This window comes from Stegostoma tigrinum, chromosome X (assembly GCF_030684315.1).
Source record: "Stegostoma tigrinum isolate sSteTig4 chromosome X, sSteTig4.hap1, whole genome shotgun sequence".
Lineage (NCBI taxonomy): Eukaryota > Metazoa > Chordata > Chondrichthyes > Orectolobiformes > Stegostomatidae > Stegostoma > Stegostoma tigrinum.
Window position 1 is genome coordinate 12,002,652 of NC_081404.1, and position 18,944 is coordinate 12,021,595.

General features: G+C 42.6%; 1 protein-coding gene across 2 annotated transcripts; it reads right to left on the minus strand.

Moving 5' to 3' along the window:
* Window positions 1-1,274: 1,274 nt before the first annotated feature.
* LOC125448383 (ADP-ribosylation factor-like) lies at window positions 1,275-16,199 on the minus strand. Of its 2 annotated transcripts, none has more exons than XM_048523680.1 (5): window positions 16,095-16,199; window positions 5,494-5,704; window positions 4,376-4,486; window positions 3,388-3,512; window positions 1,275-1,945 (listed from the first exon to the last, which is right to left on the minus strand). In XM_048523680.1, exons 2-5 carry the CDS (start codon window positions 5,636-5,638, stop codon window positions 1,787-1,789), a joined length of 540 nt encoding a protein of 179 aa, XP_048379637.1. In that variant the 5' UTR covers window positions 5,639-5,704; window positions 16,095-16,199; the 3' UTR covers window positions 1,275-1,786. The 2 variants fall into 2 exon arrangements, with proteins under 2 accessions (XP_048379637.1, XP_048379638.1); XM_048523681.1 differs by having other exon boundaries at window positions 16,016-16,119.
* Between the last annotated feature and the right edge of the window lie 2,745 nt (window positions 16,200-18,944).

Genomic DNA, 18,944 nt, shown 5'->3' on the forward strand with positions numbered 1-18,944 from the left:
AAATATTACAGCTACCTTATGACAAAATGCAAGCATAGCTCCTGGGGTTGTAGGAGGTTCATAGATAAAAGTCTTTGTTTGACATAAGAGGGCAAACAAAAAGACAGAAGTTAATTATGACTATGCACACAAGGGAATTACCACTTCAACAGTTCAAATAAGGTGGACTATTCGTTGTTATTTGTACAAAATGAAAGCAATTCGGACAGGAAAGAGACCAGCCTGAGGGGGATTTTAATTTGCAAGTGCCTCATGACTGAAAACCTTGCACTTGAAGGTAGGCAATACAAAGCAGGTAAACAGATTTCAGTGTTAGATGTGTTAGCTCGTTATTGCATTCAATTATTTATGAACAAAGGTTAGGAATTCAAATTTGGTGTGTATTAGAATTGCAACACAATAGATTGCTTAATCCAACTTTAGTTGAAACTGCAAGGGTCTGCTGTTTCCAACCTCCCTCAACCATCTGTTCACCCTATCCCTAAAGGGAATGATGGAACCATGGTTCAAGCTAAGTTCTAGTAACCCCATTCCACTGGGTCAGTCCTCAATATCTCTTGCAGCCCAATCATTTTTGTCTGTTCCTACCCTTGAATTTTAAATACATATTTTAAACCAACATTAAAAACTGGATTTAAGGTTTAAAAACCTCTTAACAGATTTATGTGTTGCTCACCTAAGATCCCTCTAACCAGAGACTAAACAGACATGCACAGCCTGGAAAACTGGATTTACATCTTAGCCCAAGGGGGGGAAAAAAATGTTGTGAACACACCATGTCACTGATTAGAAGCTATATTTGGTTATATTAATAAAAAGTGAAGAATGGTGGTATCATTTTCTTCTGCAGTTCATTTGGACAGTTACACCTGATGTGTGCAGCAGCTTCCAGCTACGCAGGAAACCTTTTTCCTGCATGATTTTAAAGAGTCCTATCCTACTTAAATCTTCATTTATACTTGGAAGATAGCCAAATGATTGTAAAGAAAACTCTAGATATACATCCAAGTCCACAAATTTGTGGACAAGTTGCTCAAATTCTAACTGGCAGCTGACCACTGATTATACAGAGCACATGAGTTTGGAGTAATCCAAGTATTCCAGCATTTTCTTCATTCACTCTGCAAATCTAGATTTCCCCCAACTTCCCATGGTGGTCAGTGAACAGTTTTCTTAAAAAAACTCAGTGTTATGCTAATCTCCAGACAGTGTGTGTTCACTAAATGAAGTGAATTTCATAACTTCAACCATGCAAGGACACCAAAATCAGACTATTTTGCAGAGGTGAACAGGTAAAATATTTAATAAGTCTAGTTTCGCAGTACCTATTCTGTTACTGGTTAGGCATTAAAACAAAAACCTAAAATAGCTAGAACAATTTACTAATCCAGAGACTATAATGAATTACAGGAGAACTGAACAAAATGCTTGCAGAGTTTATAGAAGTGGTCAAAAGTGCAGTTTAAAAAAAGCAAAGATATCTTATTGGAATGTAGTAAGTGCACTATTGATTGAATGAAATCTTAATGCATTGTTGGTTCATTAAATCTTTCCACAGGGTCCAGTTCAAAATTTGAATTTCTCACATTAAGCCAACAGGAGCTGCTTGACAAGTCTTGGAGGAGACTACAGCAAAATCAGAGACACTATTGCATGTATCCTTGATTCAAGACAGTAACCAGCAGACACCACACCCCAAGGAAATGATAGAAGTAAAAAGTTTGCGTGGCTAAATTCACCTCACCGAGTGAGTCAATATTTCCCAACAATCCTCAGAAAGCAGTCCTCACTTGTGTCTCAACTGAGCAGCTAACCAGTCCAGACCTTTGTCGAGACCATCACCACTGGTGGCACATGTGGCCTGAATATACCAGACGTGGCTGCGCAGGGCATTCAGGCCCAGTTTGTCTGTGATTTGAGCTGGACTCATTGCATTCGGCAGATCCTAGGAAGAAGAGGCAACATTTATACCTCAGGATTACAATACTTCACAGGAAGCCCGTGAAACTGTTCCTATTCCCAAAGCCCATGTGATTTAAAAAACACAAGCCCCCATCACCCCAACAGTAAACAGTGAGGATAACAGCAGAGGGCATTTAATGCAGAAGCATTAAGTGATGAATTTGGCAGGATGGAATAGAAAGAGATTAAAGTAAAAAAAGTTTAATACTAAATTAAAAAACTGGGGAGTCAGGTACAAAAATCTTTGTAGGTAACAGAACAAGTTGACAAGGTTGATTAAAGGAGAACACGGGCTTGCTCAATGTAAAAGAGTGTATGCAACCCACTGGTTAGGTGGAGGCACAGTGCCAACTATAGGCATCATGGAGAGCACACCATCAGCTTATTTTAATTTAGTGTCTTCGTGGGGGGGGGGGGTGCCAAGGCACTTCACAGGTGATCGAGTGAGAGTGAGAGTGAGAGTGAGAGTGAGAGTGAGAGTGAGAGTGAGAGTGAGAGTGAGAGTGAGAGTGAGAGTGAGAGTGAGAGTGAGAGTGAGAGTGAGAGTGAGAGTGAGAGTGAGAGTGAGAGTGAGAGTGAGAGTGAGAGTGAGAGTGAGAGTGAGAGTGAGAGTGAGAGTGAGAGTGAGAGTGAGAGTGAGAGTGAGAGTGAGAGTGAGAGTGTGAGAGAGAGAGAGTGAGAGAGAGAGAGTGAGAGTGTCCCTGGCAATTGGTTGAAGATGTTGCCAGCTGAGCAAGAACTGGCTGATGAACAGGTCAGACATTCAAACATGAGGGAGCAAGTGGTGGTGGGGTGGAAGGAAGAGAAAGAGAAATGGCAAGCACAGATGGGACAAGGAGAATTATTCCTAGTTACGATCTAGAGAATGTACTGACTGGCAAAAACAGACACTAGAAGCAGAATCTATCATCCCAAAATGGAATGGATCAATATTGAAGAACAAGTCTCCAAAATCCCCAAAGCTAGGCAAAGTGATAGTAAAACACAGCATCTAGCAATTATGCTATTTGAATTGATACCATGAATTAGCTTGCTGGCTTTATCATAAAAAGACAAACAGGCTGATATGCTGATCTTCATTTAGTGGTGATAACTGCGCCACTTGCAAGTTCCTTATTCTGCAATGCAGTATTTGCACAGCCAGAAATTAGAAAGATCCATATGAAAAACAGAGATCATTTTCCTGTCAAGAGTCAGGGCAGGGGAGACAGTCTGGCTCATTGTCATGAGTCTCCATTGCATCTGGAACAAAATATTGGGCAAGGATAGAAAATTCGTGCATTTGTGCCAATGATGTTCAGAGCAGGATGCGCAAAAGCTGGTGATCCAGACCAACCAGCAATTAACTGCTGGATGCAAAACAAACTATATTGGGGCTGTTTTACTAACTTGTCCAACTACCTTTGACTCCAATAGTTCATTTACCTGTTTGTTGGCAAAGACAAGAAGAACAGCAGCACGCAACTCATCTTCTCCAAGCATCTGCATCAGTTCCTCACGTGCCTCAGACATACGCTCTTTATCATTACTATCAACCACAAATATCAATCCTAGGGGGATTTAAAAAAATAAGCTCATCTCAGATGATTAGCATCTCTCTTGCTCTTAGCCTCTCCTTTCCAAGTCCTGGAAATCACCAACTCCATGACCAAGGGCAGGTAGGAAATCTAACAACCAAGGTTTATTACACAGAAAATATATATGTGGTTCACTGTTGTAGGCCCTTTACAAGCAGAGATGTGTTAATTCACCATGATAGGAACCCTAAATCTGAAAGAACAGAAATGAGAGAATTAGCCAGTTTCTTAAGCATGTTCAGTTATTCAACCAGATCATTGCTGATCTGCATCTCATCGATTCTGCAAACCCTTCAATAATCCTATGAAGGAAACTTCAGAACTTAAAAAGGAGTTTAAGCATCATCTTTGGAGAGTCACTTTTTGTGACAAGTAGTTTGATTCCTGAACAGCCTCTCCAAATATAATGTTGCTCTCATTCTAGATTCAGTAGGAAGTGAGATTTCATTTTCTGTCCCGTTAATCTAGCAGAGTCACTTTATAGACGTTGAGATTGGAGGAGAATTTAAAAACAGTGAAACAAGTTCATGTAAGTGTCAGTTTAACCCTTTTAAAGCCCTGGTATCAATCCAATAACAGTGATCAAGTGAGGAAAAACTAGGAACCAAAGTAATGATCAGTGTCTAACACAAATACCTCCTGTGATAAAAGAGATTTAAAAATAACAGTTTACATTTCTATAAGCCCATTAAAAGAAACATTGAACCATACACAGAACCCAGAAATAAACCTCAGTACAAGATGCCTCTCCCTTACTCTTGAAAAGGGAATGCTAAGCAAGGCCAATTTTAGACAGAAGCAAAATTATATAAAAAAAGAGAATCACTTCTTTATACCTTGTGTGTTCTGGAAGTAGTGACGCCACAGTGGTCGGATTTTGTCCTGGCCACCAACATCCCACACAGTGAAACTGATGTTTTTATATTCTACTGTCTCAACGTTAAAACCTGAGGGAGAAACAAAACGTTACTCTTTCCAGGTTTATTCACATTTTCCCTTTTCTCCTAGAACATTCAAGTCTATCCAGCTAGAAGAGCTGGTTAGCACTATTGCAGTCTGTTGTTCAGAGCTCAGTTAGGCCAAACTAGGCACAGAAAAGGTAAACTGCACATTTAGCCAGTGCTGCATTTTCAAGCTGAAAAGTGCGGTATTGCAAAAAAAAATCTCCTGACAAGTAAGCAACATGTGTTTCTTTTAGTTTTAAGGCAGCTGTCCTCAGGCAAGGCTCTATTTCAGTATCGCAGAATCTTAATTTATTAGGGTTTTCCCTTCCTCACTCTCCAAGTGCACTAATTATTTCCATTTTTCTTATTGGTGGATCAGAGCCTAATTATCCAAATCCCAATTCTAGACAGATACGCGAATGGGCAGGGAGCAGAGGGATACAGATCCTCGGAAAACAGGCAACAGGTTCAGGTAGAGATCTGGATTGGTGCAAGCTTGGAGGGCCAAAGGGCCTGTTCCTGTGCTGTATTTTTCTTTGTTCTCTCCAAACAGATGCCTTCATGGAAATAAAGGACTTAAAAATCACAAACATGCGATTAGTGTCAAGACCAAAACGATTTTTTTTGAAGAAAATGAGCAAGGCATTTAAGAGAAAGCACTAGCTGTAGACTGATTCCACAGAATCTGGAACTCACTGCCTCCAATGTGAGTAGAGGCAGAAACTCTCAATGTTATGTTATCTTTATATGTGCACTTGTGACACTAAGGCATACAAAGATTACAGGCCAAGTGCTAGAAAATGCAATGAGAATAGTTAAGCACTTGTTTTTGATGAGCAGACTTAGCCTTTGTGTAGATCTGAAACATGGATTATCTTTCATGCCCATAGCTATACTGCCTAAAATGTCCAGTTTAAGTTACTAAAGCCAAAACCCATACAAATCAGATAGTACAACATGAAGCCAATTCTTCAATTATTATTCCAGATGCAAATATGAGCTAAACATACCGATGGTGGGTATTGTGGTAACAATTTCACCAAGCTTCAATTTGTACAGAATGGTGGTCTTTCCAGCAGCATCCAGACCGACCATGAGAATGCGCATTTCTTTTGTTGAAAACAAGTAATTTTTAAGAGACATCAAGATTCCCATGGTTAATCAATTGTTTTCCTTTGTGAATTATAAAGTAGAAGCTTCTGATAGGAGGTTTACCACCACCTGTAGACAGAGGAGGAAGTAAAAAAAGTTAATATAGTGATTGGATCACTGAAGCCTTCAAAACACCAATTTGAAAAAATATCCACCAACTCTTAAGCACCATCTTACACTCTTAACATAAACAGGAGCAGGCTATTTGGCTACTCAAGCCTGACTTGTCATTCAACAAGGTCACGGCTGACTGCCCCAAGCTTCAACTCTCATGCAAGCCATCAGCCTTTAATTCACACTTAAAAATCTATCCCCTACCTCCAAAGCACTGCGATTAGTCTCCACAACAGTCTGAAATTCTCTATACCATTCAAAAATTCCTTTTCTATCATCATGGGTTTTAAATATCTCCATATTTTTCTAATTGTGTCCCCTAATTAAAGATTCCCTCACTAGTGACAGAATTTTAACATCCACCCTGTCAAGTGTCCTCAATCTTCTATTACAAGAAGATCACCTCATTCTTCTAAACTCCAATGGAGGAAAGGCGGCCTAATCTGTGCAGTCAATCCCTTCATCCCAGGAAACAGCTTAGTGAATCTCTTGAAAAGCCTCCACTGCCAGAATATCCGGTCAAAATGTGGGGATCAAACTTGACTCACTACTCCAGGTGCAGCCCCACCAACACTCTGTACAATTTAGCAACACCTAAACAATAAGTGGCCAAATTCAATTGATCTTAATTACTTGCCACATGTAGCCACCATTTCCTGCAGAACACCCAGATCACTTGGTGCTGCACTGAATCGGTTTAAACAAACAGCACACTTTTGATTCTTTGTTCCAAAGAAGATCACTCCACACTTCCCTACATAAACACCATCTGCAAATTTTGTCTGCTCATTCAACTTATCTACATCCCCTTGCAGATTCCTCATCCTCAGCACTACATACCCTTCCACCTACATTTAAGTTTGGCATTTAAAAGCTTCACATTTTGCTAAGTCACTAACACAGCATGGAAACAGGTCCTTCAATCCAACTGGTCCATGCTAAACCAACTAGCCCCACTCTTTCCAAAAGGGTCTAGGCCTGAAACATCAGCTTTCTTGCTCCTCTGATGCTGCCTGGCCAGTGTTCATCCAACTCGACACCTGTTATCTCATTCTCCAGCATCTGCAGTTCCTACTATCTCTAACCAGTCCAACCTGTCTCTGCCTCCCTAACCGGTTCTTCCTCTCACCCATCCCTTCCTCCCACCCCAAGCCGCACCCCCAGCTACCTACTAACCTCATCCCACCTCCTTGACCTGTCTGTCTTCCCTGGACTGACCTATCCCCTCCCTACCTACACTCTCTCCACCTATCTTCTCTATCCATCTTCGGTCCGCCTCCCCCTCTCTCCCTATTTATTCCAGTTCCCTCTCCGATGAAGGGTCTAGGCCCGAAACGTCAGCTTTTGTGCTCCTGAGATGCTGCTTGGCCTGCTGTGTTCATCCAGCCTCACATTTTATTATCTAGTCCCACTTGCCTGGGTTTGGCCTATATCCACCCAAACCTTCCCTATTCAAATACAAAAAAAGCATTTTTTAAGTACAAGTGTTGTAATTGTACTTGCATCCACCACTTCCTATAGCAGTTCATTCCACATGAACCACTAAAAAGGCTGCTCCTCAGCCCTTTTTAAAAATCCTTCTCAGCCTTGAGAACTACCTAGTTTTGAACTTCTGCACCATACAAAAAAAGAGACCCTTGCTATTCACTACCTAGGCCCCTTGTGATTTTAAAAAGCCTCTATTAGAAGGTGACCCCTCAACTGCTGGGGGGGGGGGGGGGGGGTGTGGAGAGGGAAGGAGGAGAAAGAAGGGAGGAGGGAAGAGTCCAAACCTATCTTTACAACTCAAAAAAAATTAACTCCCAGCAACATCCTGCCAAGTCTTTCTGAACCCTCTCCAATTACTAAATATTCTTCCTGCAGAAGGACAACCAGAACTAGGCAGTTCTCCCAAAGAGGCCTCAGGTGTCCTATACAACCTAAACATGACAGCCAAACTCCTGTATTCAAAAGAGGTCTGAGCAATGAAGGCAAGCATGCAAAACACCACCCTGCCTACCCATGATGCAAATTTCAAAGAATTATGTACCTGAATGCAGAGGTCTGTTCTACAACACTACCCAGGGTCCTACCATTAATTGCATTAGTAAAACAAACAAGGGCAGGACTAAAGTTAACTCCCTCTGCCATGCCTCAGTCCATTGACAGTGTCAGTCATCCAGCACAGAAACAGGCCCTTTGATCCAACCAATCCATGTCAACCATAATAAACTAACCCAGTCCCGCTTGCCTGCAAGTGACCCATATCCCTCCAAATATTTCTTTTCAGCTCTACAGCACAGAAACCAACCCCTTGGCCCAACTCAATGGCAGCCAGATATCCTAAATTAATCCTGTTCCATTTGGCCCATATTCCTCTAAACCTTCCCTACTCATGCCCATCCAGATGCCTTTTAATGTTGCAATTCTACCAGCCTCCACCACTTCCTCTGACAGCCGATTCCATACACTCACCACCTTCTGCATGAAAAGGTTTTTTCCTCAGGTCCCTTTTCTATCTTCCCCCCTTACATCTGAAACCTACACCCTCTAGTTTTGGACTCCAACCCTTGCGAAAGACTTTGCCTATTCACCCTACCTCACTCAATTTTTAAAGTATTCTATGAAAAGGTCACCACTCAGCCTCCACTCCTCTAAGGAAAGTGGCTCCAGCTTATTCAGCTTCAAACCCTCCAATCCTGACAACACATTCTTGTAAGTCTTTTCTGAACCCTTTCAAGTTTCACAATACCCCTCCTTTGGCAAGGAGACTAGAATTTTACACACTATTCCAATAGCAGCCAAACCAGTGTGCTGTACAGCAGCAAAATGCCTTTATTCTCAGTGCATCAAGTAATCATACCAAACAACTCCTTTGCTACCCAGTCTACCTGCGACTCTATTTTCAAGGAATGAAGAACCTGCACTCAAGATCTTTGTTCAACACTCCCCAGGACCTTACCATTAAAAAAGGTGCATACACCCTCTCGATCAGCCTTTGCAAAATGCAACAGCTCATATTTATCTAAGTTAGACTCCATCTGCCACTCATCAGCCCAAGGTCCCTAAATACTGAGGTAGCCTTTTTCCACTGTCCACTACACCAATTTTAGTGTCATCTGCAAACTTACAAAGCACAACTCTTAACGTTCACATCCAAATCATTTGTATAAGTGGCAAAAAGCACCGATCCTTGTGGTACACTGCCAGTCACAGGCCTCCAGTCTGAAAAGCAACCTGCCACCACCACTACTTTGAGCCATTTCTACAACTAAATGGCTAGTTCTCTCTACTTGAGACAACTAGTCTACCATACAGAATCTTGTCAAACACCTTAACGAAGTCCACGTAGATCACATCCACTGCTCTGCCCTCAGTTACTTCTTAAAGTAGTTAGACAATTTTCCATGCACAAAGCCACGTGGACTATCCCAAGTCAGTCCTTGCCTTTCCAAAGGAATGAAAAATCCTGTCCCTCAGGATTCCCTCCAACATGCCCAACCATTATGTCAGGCTCACTGATCTATAGTTCCCTGGCTTTTCTTAAATAGTGGCACCATGTTAGCCAGCCATCAGTTTTCTGGTACCTCACCTGTGGCAATTGATCATACAAATATCTCTGCAAGAGGTTTGGCACTCACTTCCCTAGCTTCCTAGAGTTCTAGGGTGCACCCGATTAGGTCCCAGGGATTTAGCCATCTGTGTTTGAAGCCATCCAGCACCACTTCCTCTGAAAGAGATTTTAAGATGTTGCTATTGTTTCTCCACATTCTTCATCTTCCATATTCTTCTCCAAAAAGTAAATGCTGATGGGAAATACTCATTTGTTATCTCCTCCAGCTCCTGTGGTTCCACACACAGGTGGCCTTGCTATTCTCTCCCTAGTTACTCTCATGTCCTTAATGTATTTGTAGAATCCTGTCTATACCTGATGTATGCTTCCCTTTTCCAGGCAAAAGCCTTAATTTCTCTAGTTGTTTAGCATTCCCTACACCTACCAGCCTTGCCCTTCATCCTAACAAGAATTATTCAATGTATTATCCAAGTGTATTTTAAACATTGGTTCGTTGTGGATGTGGGTACACTTACATTCGCCATAAATCTTTGTAATCTTGTATAACCTTAGTTGTCCAAGAGATAGTAAATAATTGATGCCTTAAGACTGATCCAGTGGTTATGCTGCTCTAACCTCAAGACCCATTAACAATGGGTATTTACTGTGCCTTAGCCAATGCACAAGGCATTTGAATACCTTACCCTCAGACTATGAGCACTTATCTCATCCAATAAGCTTATGCAGCACTTCAAAACGTCAATACACATCCACTTGTTTCCCCTTCATCCACTCAATTGAGCTTTCATAAGTGTCCTGGATAAACACAGCAGGCCAAGCAGCATCTTAGGAGCAAGATGCTGCTTGGCCTGCTGTGTTCAACCAGCTCCACACTTATCTTGGATTCACCAGCATCTGCAGTCCTCATTATCTGGGAGTGTCCTGGACTTTGTTTTCTAACAGATCAGAATCCAGACATTAGCACTGCAGGCTGCCTCAAAAAAAAAACAAACAAGGGTCAAACCCCCAATAAGATTTTTAAAGAAGTCCACCACACCCACCCCCCTTTCACTGTCCACAGACCATTTGAATACTCAAAAAGCCTAGATTGTTCTACAGTGTAGACACTATGCTCTAAACTTGAAATACACACATTACCGTCTGCTTCTAATTAGATCAGCAGCACTATCCAGCTCCTGAATTAAAAAAGGCACGACAGCTCAAAATCAGAGAAGTCACCCAACTGGTTTCAATCTACCTACATGTGGTAGAACCACCCTCCCAAAATGCCAGGTTGCTGAATCCAAAGTTCTAATTACACATTCAATTTCACAAAAGCCTACACTAGTCGGACAGTGGCTGGCTTGCTTAATGTATTTGCACTTATCTACAAGTATCAAGTCTGCTAGCCTCTAGCTCCTAATCAGTCTTAGGATAGTAAGCTTTTTGTAGAACACACCTTTGAATTTGAAAACCAACATTATCCATGCATATTTTTCCAGAAAGGTCTTCAGTGACAATAAATGCTAGTTTGAGGAAGAGCCAAAAACACTTAAAGATGCACAGTGCACAGGCTCAGCCAAGTCCAATTTTAGCACAGTAGTTTGGAGATGCACCCACCACAAAGAAAATAAAAGTCAAAAAATTCAAACAGTAGGGACATAACAATGGAACTGTACAAGAGTGCTGAGGCCACAACTAGAGTATCACGCACAATTCAAGTCACCACATTACAGAAGGGCATCACTACACTGGACAGAGTGCAGAGAAGATTTACTAGAACATTGCCAGAGCTGGAGAAAGACTGGAGGTTGGGATTGCTTTCCTTAGAAAAAGTGAAGGCTGAGGGGGTGATACGATTATGGCATACAAAACTGTGAAGGGTACAGATAGAGAAAAAAGTAGACAGGAAGAACCAGTTTTCCTTAGTGGAGACCTCAAAAGCTAGATATCAGGCTCAAGCTAAGTGACAGGAGGAATATGAGAGAGTTGAAAACATGGTGATGGGGTTTCTGAAAGCCACTGCCTGTGATGGTGGAGGCAGAGGCCCTAACAGCTTCAAGGTGCAGATCTAGCTACTACTTTTAAGTGATTGTAAACTGCAGAGCAGCAGACCATGTGCAAGAAGATGGTATTAGAAAGGGCATTTGGGTGTCTTCACATCAGCATGGACAAGATGGACCAAATGCCCCCTTATGAGCTATTTCTGTGGTGCTACCATGCTGTAACATTATACTTTACATGTTCTGCTTCCTAGACTTCAGGACCAGTACACCACCACCTACGCCAAACAGTTTATCAAGTTTGCAATCACATTCATGGTTCAAGTTTTGCAATTTAACCAAGATTGATTGGTTGAAATAAAAACCTTTAGAAAAGGGTAACTCAGTCGTGTACACGAGCAGCAATCATTGCAAGCCATCAGATCATGCCCTGTACGCAGAGCATAGTTTAACCCCACAATGCCCTTCACCCACCCATTTTTTTCCTTCTGGAGAAGGAGGTAAACCTCTTGACTTTGATGCAAAACCCACAGTGCTGCCAGGGACTACACCTCCCAGTCTGAAGAAAATTAAACTTCAACTTCTTCATCCTATGATCACTTCCCCAATTCATTTGAAAATCTTGTCATTCCGTGAACAGGTGCTACAACATCCACTTGAGATTCCATTGCTCCCAAAAGGATTTGCAATATAATTTACTAAAGCCCTCCCATGTGTATTTAGTGATGCTTACACTAATATTTGGCAGATGTGTGCAACCTGACAACTCCTCTTGAATATGGCTCAAACAAACAAAAATCTGAAAATAAAAGTGGAGAGATCACAAGTGAAAAATTCAAGTAACAGGTACACAAACCATGGTATCCAACGTTTATTGATCAAACAGTTTGGACCTGCATTCCTTAAACCGTCATTAGATGGCAAAGTGCAGTGACCCATTTCATCACATGGGCAACTCCACCCAGTCTAAAATGTGGTGCACTGTTTTGGAAATGGGACAAGTTATCAGGGGAAAAAAATTTAGCCTTGTACGCAAAAACATGCTACTGGTGTTCACTTCTTTCCTATTGATTGGAATGATTTCCATCATGCTTAGTACAAGTTTAAGATGTACTCACATACGACCATCATAGCATGTGAATCAAGGGTACAACAACTCCATTTACCTCAGATCATTAGACACGATAACCCAATGGAACCATGTTGCTCCTTTGCAACTTAATAGGTTAACATTACCCTTAACACCTGTTATGCCTGAGGAATTGCTTGGAAGAGCTTCTGAACAATCCCTACTGCATATTGTTAAGTAATGAATCCCAAGAGATTTTTTTTTAAAACAAAAAAATTCTCTACAGGTGTCTGGTCATTCAAAACAGGAGGGTCAAAGAACTATTCATTTTCTCCAATGAAACAGCTGTGATATTCAGCACCCATTCAAGAACATAACATGATTGAGCAAAAAGTGCAGCAAGACAATTATCTCCAGTTTACAGTCAGCCAGTGATATTCCAAATGAAATGTAAGTTTTCAGATAGCAAGAAGAGAATATCAACTAAAATATTCATGTCTGTGATGAGATGTTTAAGTTTATCATACCCTATGGTAGTCTGCAAATAGAAGACAGAAGTTTAACATTAATCAGAGGACCTTTCATAAAAGGATTCATCATAGCCTTCAAAAATCTAAAGCCGTCCCAATAGAAACAATTAAAACTTCTAACTCCAACATGAACAGCTTTCAAGACTTCAGCTACCTCAAACTCTACTCAAACAATAACTGCTTCATAAACATATAAAGTTAATACTGTGGAATACTTCAAAAAAAATACAGTTTCTTACCAACTTAAACATCACCAAGAAGCAGCTACATAGAAAAAAACATGTAAATTTTTGCTAAAAAAATGTGGGATGTAGGCATCACTGGCTCACCCTAGTTGCCCTGTAGTGGTAAGCTGCCTATTTGAACACTTGCAGTCCACATGCTGTGCAATGACCCATAATGCCCTTGGGGAAATTCCAGGATTTTAGATTCAGTGATAGTGAAGGAAGGGTGATATTTCCACATCAGGATGATGAGTGACTTGGAGGAGAACTAGCAGGTGGATGAGTTTCTATATCTCTGTTGTCCTTGTCCTTCTGGATGGAAGTGGTCATGCATTTGGAAGGTGCTGTGTCTAAGGATCTTTAGAGGATGGTGTACACTGCTGCTACTGAGCCTCAGTGGAGGAGGTAGTGCATGTTTAGGGATGTGGTGTCAATCAAGTAGGCTACTTTGTCCTGGATGGTGCCAAGCTTTATCTCAAGAGGATTGGAATATAAAAGCAATGATGTGCTTCTGAGGCTTTAAGGCTCTAGTTAGGCCCCATTTAGAATACGGTGTCCAATTTTGGGCCCCACACCTCAGGAAGGACATACTAGCCCTGGAGCATGTCCAACAGAGATTCACATGGATGATCCCTGGAATGTTAGGTTTAACATGATGAATGGCTAAAGATCCTGGGATTGTACTCATTAGAGTTTAGAAGGTTGAGGGGAGATCTAATAGAAACTTACAAGATAGTGTATGGTTTAGAAGGGGTGGACGCTAGGAAGTTGTTTCAATTAGGCGGGGAGACTAGGACCCATGGGCACAGCCTTAAAATTAGAGGGGGTAAATTTAAAACTGAAGTGAGACGACATTTCTTCAGCCAGAGAGTGGCGAGCTTGTGGAATTCATTGCTGCAGAGTGCAGTGGAGGCCGGGACGTTGGATGCCTTCAAGGCAGAGATCAACAAATTCTTGATCTCAGAAGGAATCAAAGGGCTACGGGGAGAGTGCAGGGAAGTGGAGTTGAAATGCCCATCAGCCACGATTTAAGTGGCAGAGTGGACTTGATGGGCCAAATGGCCTTACTTCCACTCCTATGTCTTATGGTCTAATCCAGGCAAGAGAGTCAAGTGATGAGTTACGCACTGCAATATTCACTCTGACCTGCCCTTGCAGCCACTCTATTTGGAGTGTTCAGTTGAGTTTTGATCAATGGTAACGCTAAGGATGCAGATTGTGAAGGGATGCAGTAATAGTAACAAAAAACTCAGACCCCTGAGAACATTTGAGTCCAACCACATTGCTGTGGATTTGGAGTCATATGTAGGCTAGACAAGGCTATGGCAGATTTCCTTCCATTAAAAAGGAAAAGGAGGACATTAGTGAACCAGATGTGTCTTTCCAAGAACTAATGGTGTTAATTCCAGGCTTTTATTGGATTCAACTTGCACTATTTGCCATGGCAGGATTCAAACTTGTGCCCCCAGAACAATATCTAGATTTCTGGGTTAATAGTCCAGTGATAATACATTAAGCCATCATCTCCTCACAATTGAATGTCAAGGTTCAGGTGATTAGATTGTCTGTTATTGGAGATGGTTATTGCCTGGCATTTGTGAATCTTACTTGCCACTTTTCAGCCTCAGTCTAGATATTGTTCAAGAACAAAAACAAAGTTGCTGGAAAAGCACAGGTCTGGCAGCATCTGTGAAGGAAAAAACAGTTAACATTTCAGGTCCAGTGACCCTTCCTCAGAACTGAGAAAGTTCTGAAGAAGGGTCACCAGACCCAAACCATTAACTGTTTCCCCCCGCCCCCCCCCCCTTTCACAGATGCTACAAGACCTGCTCAGCAACTTTGTTTTTGTTCCTGATTTACAGCATCCATAGTTCTTTTGGTTTTTAAAGATATTGTCCAGACCTTGTTCCATTTAAGGATGGACAGCTTCAGCACCTAAGTAGTCACAAGTGGTGTTGAATGCTGTGCCATCATTGCCAAGCATCCCCACTTCTGACCTTATGATGGAGGGAAGGTCATTTACAAAGCAGCTGAAGATGGTTACACCAAGGACGCTACACTGAGAAACTGCTGTCAAGGTGTCCTGGAGCTGACCAAGAACCACGACCATCTTATTACATGCCAGGTATGACTCCGACCAGCAGAGAGTTTGCACCCTGATAGGTCATTAATTCTAATTTTGCTACGGTTCTTGATGCCATACTCAGTCAAACACAGTCTTGATGTCAAAGGCTGTCACTCCGACCTAGTGGACAGAGTCTAAACTTTAAAGATCTTTAAAGAAATCACATCGTTCAGAGTCAACGCTACTGTAGGAGTTGCTTTTGAGCGTGACCGCCCCAGCTTGCAGCGCGCGCACACACACACACACACGAAAAGTCGTAGTACCAGCCAATGCCCAGCAACAAGCAGCAATGAGCATGAAATAACTTGCGCAAAAAAAAGACTTTACCGCATCTTAAAATCCCAACGCAAAATGAAAGTGTATACTGTTAAAAGATGCAATAGGAGTAGCCAGTAAACAAAACTATCGTTAAAGTCTCGGCGCAGAAGTATCAAGACGGATAGCGTTTGCGAGGGGCGACAGCCATTTCTTAATTTCATAAAGTCTTTGTATTTAAGACTTACAAAAAAAAGTGACTCATCACGAAGAGAGAGACGATATTTTTTTTTTGGGGGGGGGGGGGAGGGAGAGAGGAAACGCAAGTCCAAGATCACCTACAAGCGAATTACAAAAAGGGAATGGCGGACCGCGAAAGGGTTAGAAAACGACGCGGAGACGGAACGGGAACAACTTCTCTTCCGGGAGTGCCACTCAGAGTAGGCCACGATCGGCCTGTGCACTCAACGGCCTCGAATCCGGGGGACTGCGTGTGGGAAAAGAGATTAGCACGACTTCTGAGCCTACCTTTACTGTTCCCTAATTTGGTTTGGGGTAAAAAGACGATTTAAGACAGTACTTCTTTTCCCCCAGCAGACTCACTCACCTCCCACTCCTCACAGCAAAACACGTCACTCTTACAAGTTCCAAACCGCGCGAGAGGAGCTATTTATCCTGTCATGCGTGGGCACGTCTTCCGGCTGTCCGTCCTTCAGAGTTGGCAGCTCAGTCCCGCTATTTTTTCCCTCACTGCTGGAGCGTGAGCATTACTGGCAGCGCCACTATTTATTACCCATCCCTGATTAAGAGTCAGCTACATTGCTATGGGCACATTTGGCCCAGCCCAGGTAAGGACGGCAGATTTTCCCCTCTAAAGAGCATTACTGAAGCAGATGTGTTTTTATTCGACAGTGGTTACAGGATTGTCATTGGTTATCTTTTTATTCCAGATTTTTATTGAATTCATATTTCACCATCGAAGCCGTGTCCACAGAACAATAGCGTGGGGTCCTGGATTACGTGTCCACTGATATTACCTCTACAATATCACTCTCCCTTATGAAAGAAGATTTGGCAACTGGGACACAGTGTGTCATTGTCAATTCCAGTGCCAAGGTCAATGCCAGCCATTCTGTTTGGTCACATTCCTTTCCAACTCTTGTCACAGTTTGGTACAACAAAGTGTCTCACTCAGCCATTTCAGAGAGTAACAAAGTGTGGAGCTGGATGAACACAGCAGGCCAAGCAGCATCTCAGGAGCACAAAAGCTGACGTTTTGGGCCTAGACCTCTGATGAAGGGTCTAGGCCCAAAACGTCAGCTTTTGTGCTCCTGAGATGCTGCTTGACCTGCTGTGTTCATCCAGCTCCACACTTTTGTTATCTTGGATTCTCCAGCATCTGCAGTTCCCGTTGTCTCTGATCACCATTTCAGAGGGTAGTTGAGAGTCAACCACATTGCTGTTGGTCCGGAGTCACATGTAGGCCAGAACACATAAGGATGACCGTTTTCCTTCCCTAAAGGACATTGGTGAACCAGATGGAGCAGAAACGTTTTAATTTTTTAAAAAAGTTCGAGACTTATCACTTGATTTCAGATTCCACCAGCTGTCATGGTGGCATTGTCTGGGCCTCTGGATTACTAGTGCTGTAGTACCCCAACTCTCAGCAGTCCCATTAAGAGAAGTTCTTATGTGCAAACCCTCACCTCCCTCCCCTCACCCACCCCAACAATCCTTCCATTTCTATTACCAGTAGATATTTTTTATTTTTTAATTTCTTCAGCAAAACCTCTGACTAATATTTACTCTCGTTGGTTTTCATTATGTAATAAAAGCATTGCATTTGTATAGCATTTTTCATGACGTCGGGACATTTTAACCCAAGATGAGCTCAAAAATAATCTGAGACTCTGACACCCTAGGACCCCATCACCACCGTACGACCCCATCATTTGTAAGATCGTACTCTCCCACAATATTCATGTTGTTGCTGCCTAAGGCACTTTGACACTCTGATTTGCCCTTGTTTGAAGTAAACAAGATGAAAGCCTTAAATTCAAGGCTTCCCCTTGACGGTTGGTGTGTGTGTCTAGCCCTAAAAGATAAACTCATCCTAATGAATCACACCCAAATCATTTTTGTGATATCCAGTTGTACCAGACAGTTGAATTAAAGTTCATTCAAGAAACCTGGCTAAATTGTATGTATGTTGCAGGTAGAATTAAGAAAAGAAGCAAATTTTCTAAATAGTGGGAGATTGCCAAGTTCTGAGATGTAGAGGGATTTGCCTCTCTTAGTGCATGAATCACAAAAAAAACCATGTAGGTATAGAAGTAGTTAAGAATAGAAAGCTAGCACAATATTATAATTTATTGCAAGGGGAATTGAGTACAAAAGTATGAAGGTTACGGTTTGTTAAACATAAGTGAGACTACATCTCAAATATTTTGTATAGTATTGGTCACCTTATTCAAGGAAGGATGTAAATGCACTGGAAACCTTTCCAGAGAAGATTTACTAGATCAAAACCTGGAATGTCCATCATGGGCCTCCTGCAGTGCCACAATGATGCCACCCGAAGGTTGCAGGAACAGCAACTCATATTCCGCTTGGGAACCCTGCAGCCCAATGGTATCAATGTGGACTTCACCAGCTTCAAAATCTCCCCTTGCCCCACCGCATCCCAAAACCAGCCCAGTTCATCCCCTCCCTTCACTGCACCACACAACCAGCCCAGCTCTTCCCCTCCCCCCACTGCATCCCAAAACCAGCCCAGCCTGACTCTGCCTCCCTAACCTGTTCTTCCTCTCACCCATCCCTTCCTCCCACCCCAAGCTGCACCTCCATCTCCTACCTACTAACCTCATCCCACCTCCTTGACCTGTCCGTCTTCCCTGAATTGACCTATCCCCTCCCCACCTATACTCTCCTCTCCACCTATCTTCTTTTCTCTCCATCTTCGGTCCGCCTCCCCCTCTCCCTATTTATTCCAGAACCCTCACCCCATCCCCCTCTCTGATGAAGGGTCTAGGCCCGAAACGTCAGCTTTTGTGCTCCTGAGATGCTGCTGGGCCTGCTGTGTTCATCTAGTCTCACATTTTATTATCTTGGATTCTCCAGCATCTGCAGTTCCCATTATCACAAGAATGGAATTGGGTTGCTCATTCTTCCTCTTACCCATCCCTTCCTCCCACCCCAAGCCGCACCTCCATTTCCTACCTACTAACCTCATCCCACCTCCTTGACCTGTCCGTCTTCCCTGGACTGACCTATCCCCTCCCTACCTCCCGACCTATACTCTCCTCTCCACCTATCTTCTTTTCTCTCCACCTTCGGTCCGCCTCCCCCCTCTCCCTATTTATTCCAGAACCCTCACCCCATCTCCCTCGCTGATGAAGGGTCTAGGCCCGAAACGTCAGCTTTGTGCTCCTGAGATGCTGCTTGGCCTGCTGTGTTC

What these genes read in the sequence shown, in the direction of transcription:
- LOC125448383 (XM_048523680.1), bottom strand. Translation starts at nt 5,638, where the DNA reads ATGGGAATCTTGATGTCTCTTAAAAATTACTTGTTTTCAACAAAAGAA. An exon ending in CTACTTCCAGAACACACAAG is followed by an intron (nt 3,513 to 4,375) that starts GTATAAAGAAGT and finishes AAATCCCCCTAG; the next exon opens with GATTGATATTTGTGGTTGAT. An exon ending in TTGTCTTTGCCAACAAACAG is followed by an intron (nt 1,946 to 3,387) that starts GTAAATGAACTA and finishes TCTTCTTCCTAG; the next exon opens with GATCTGCCGAATGCAATGAG.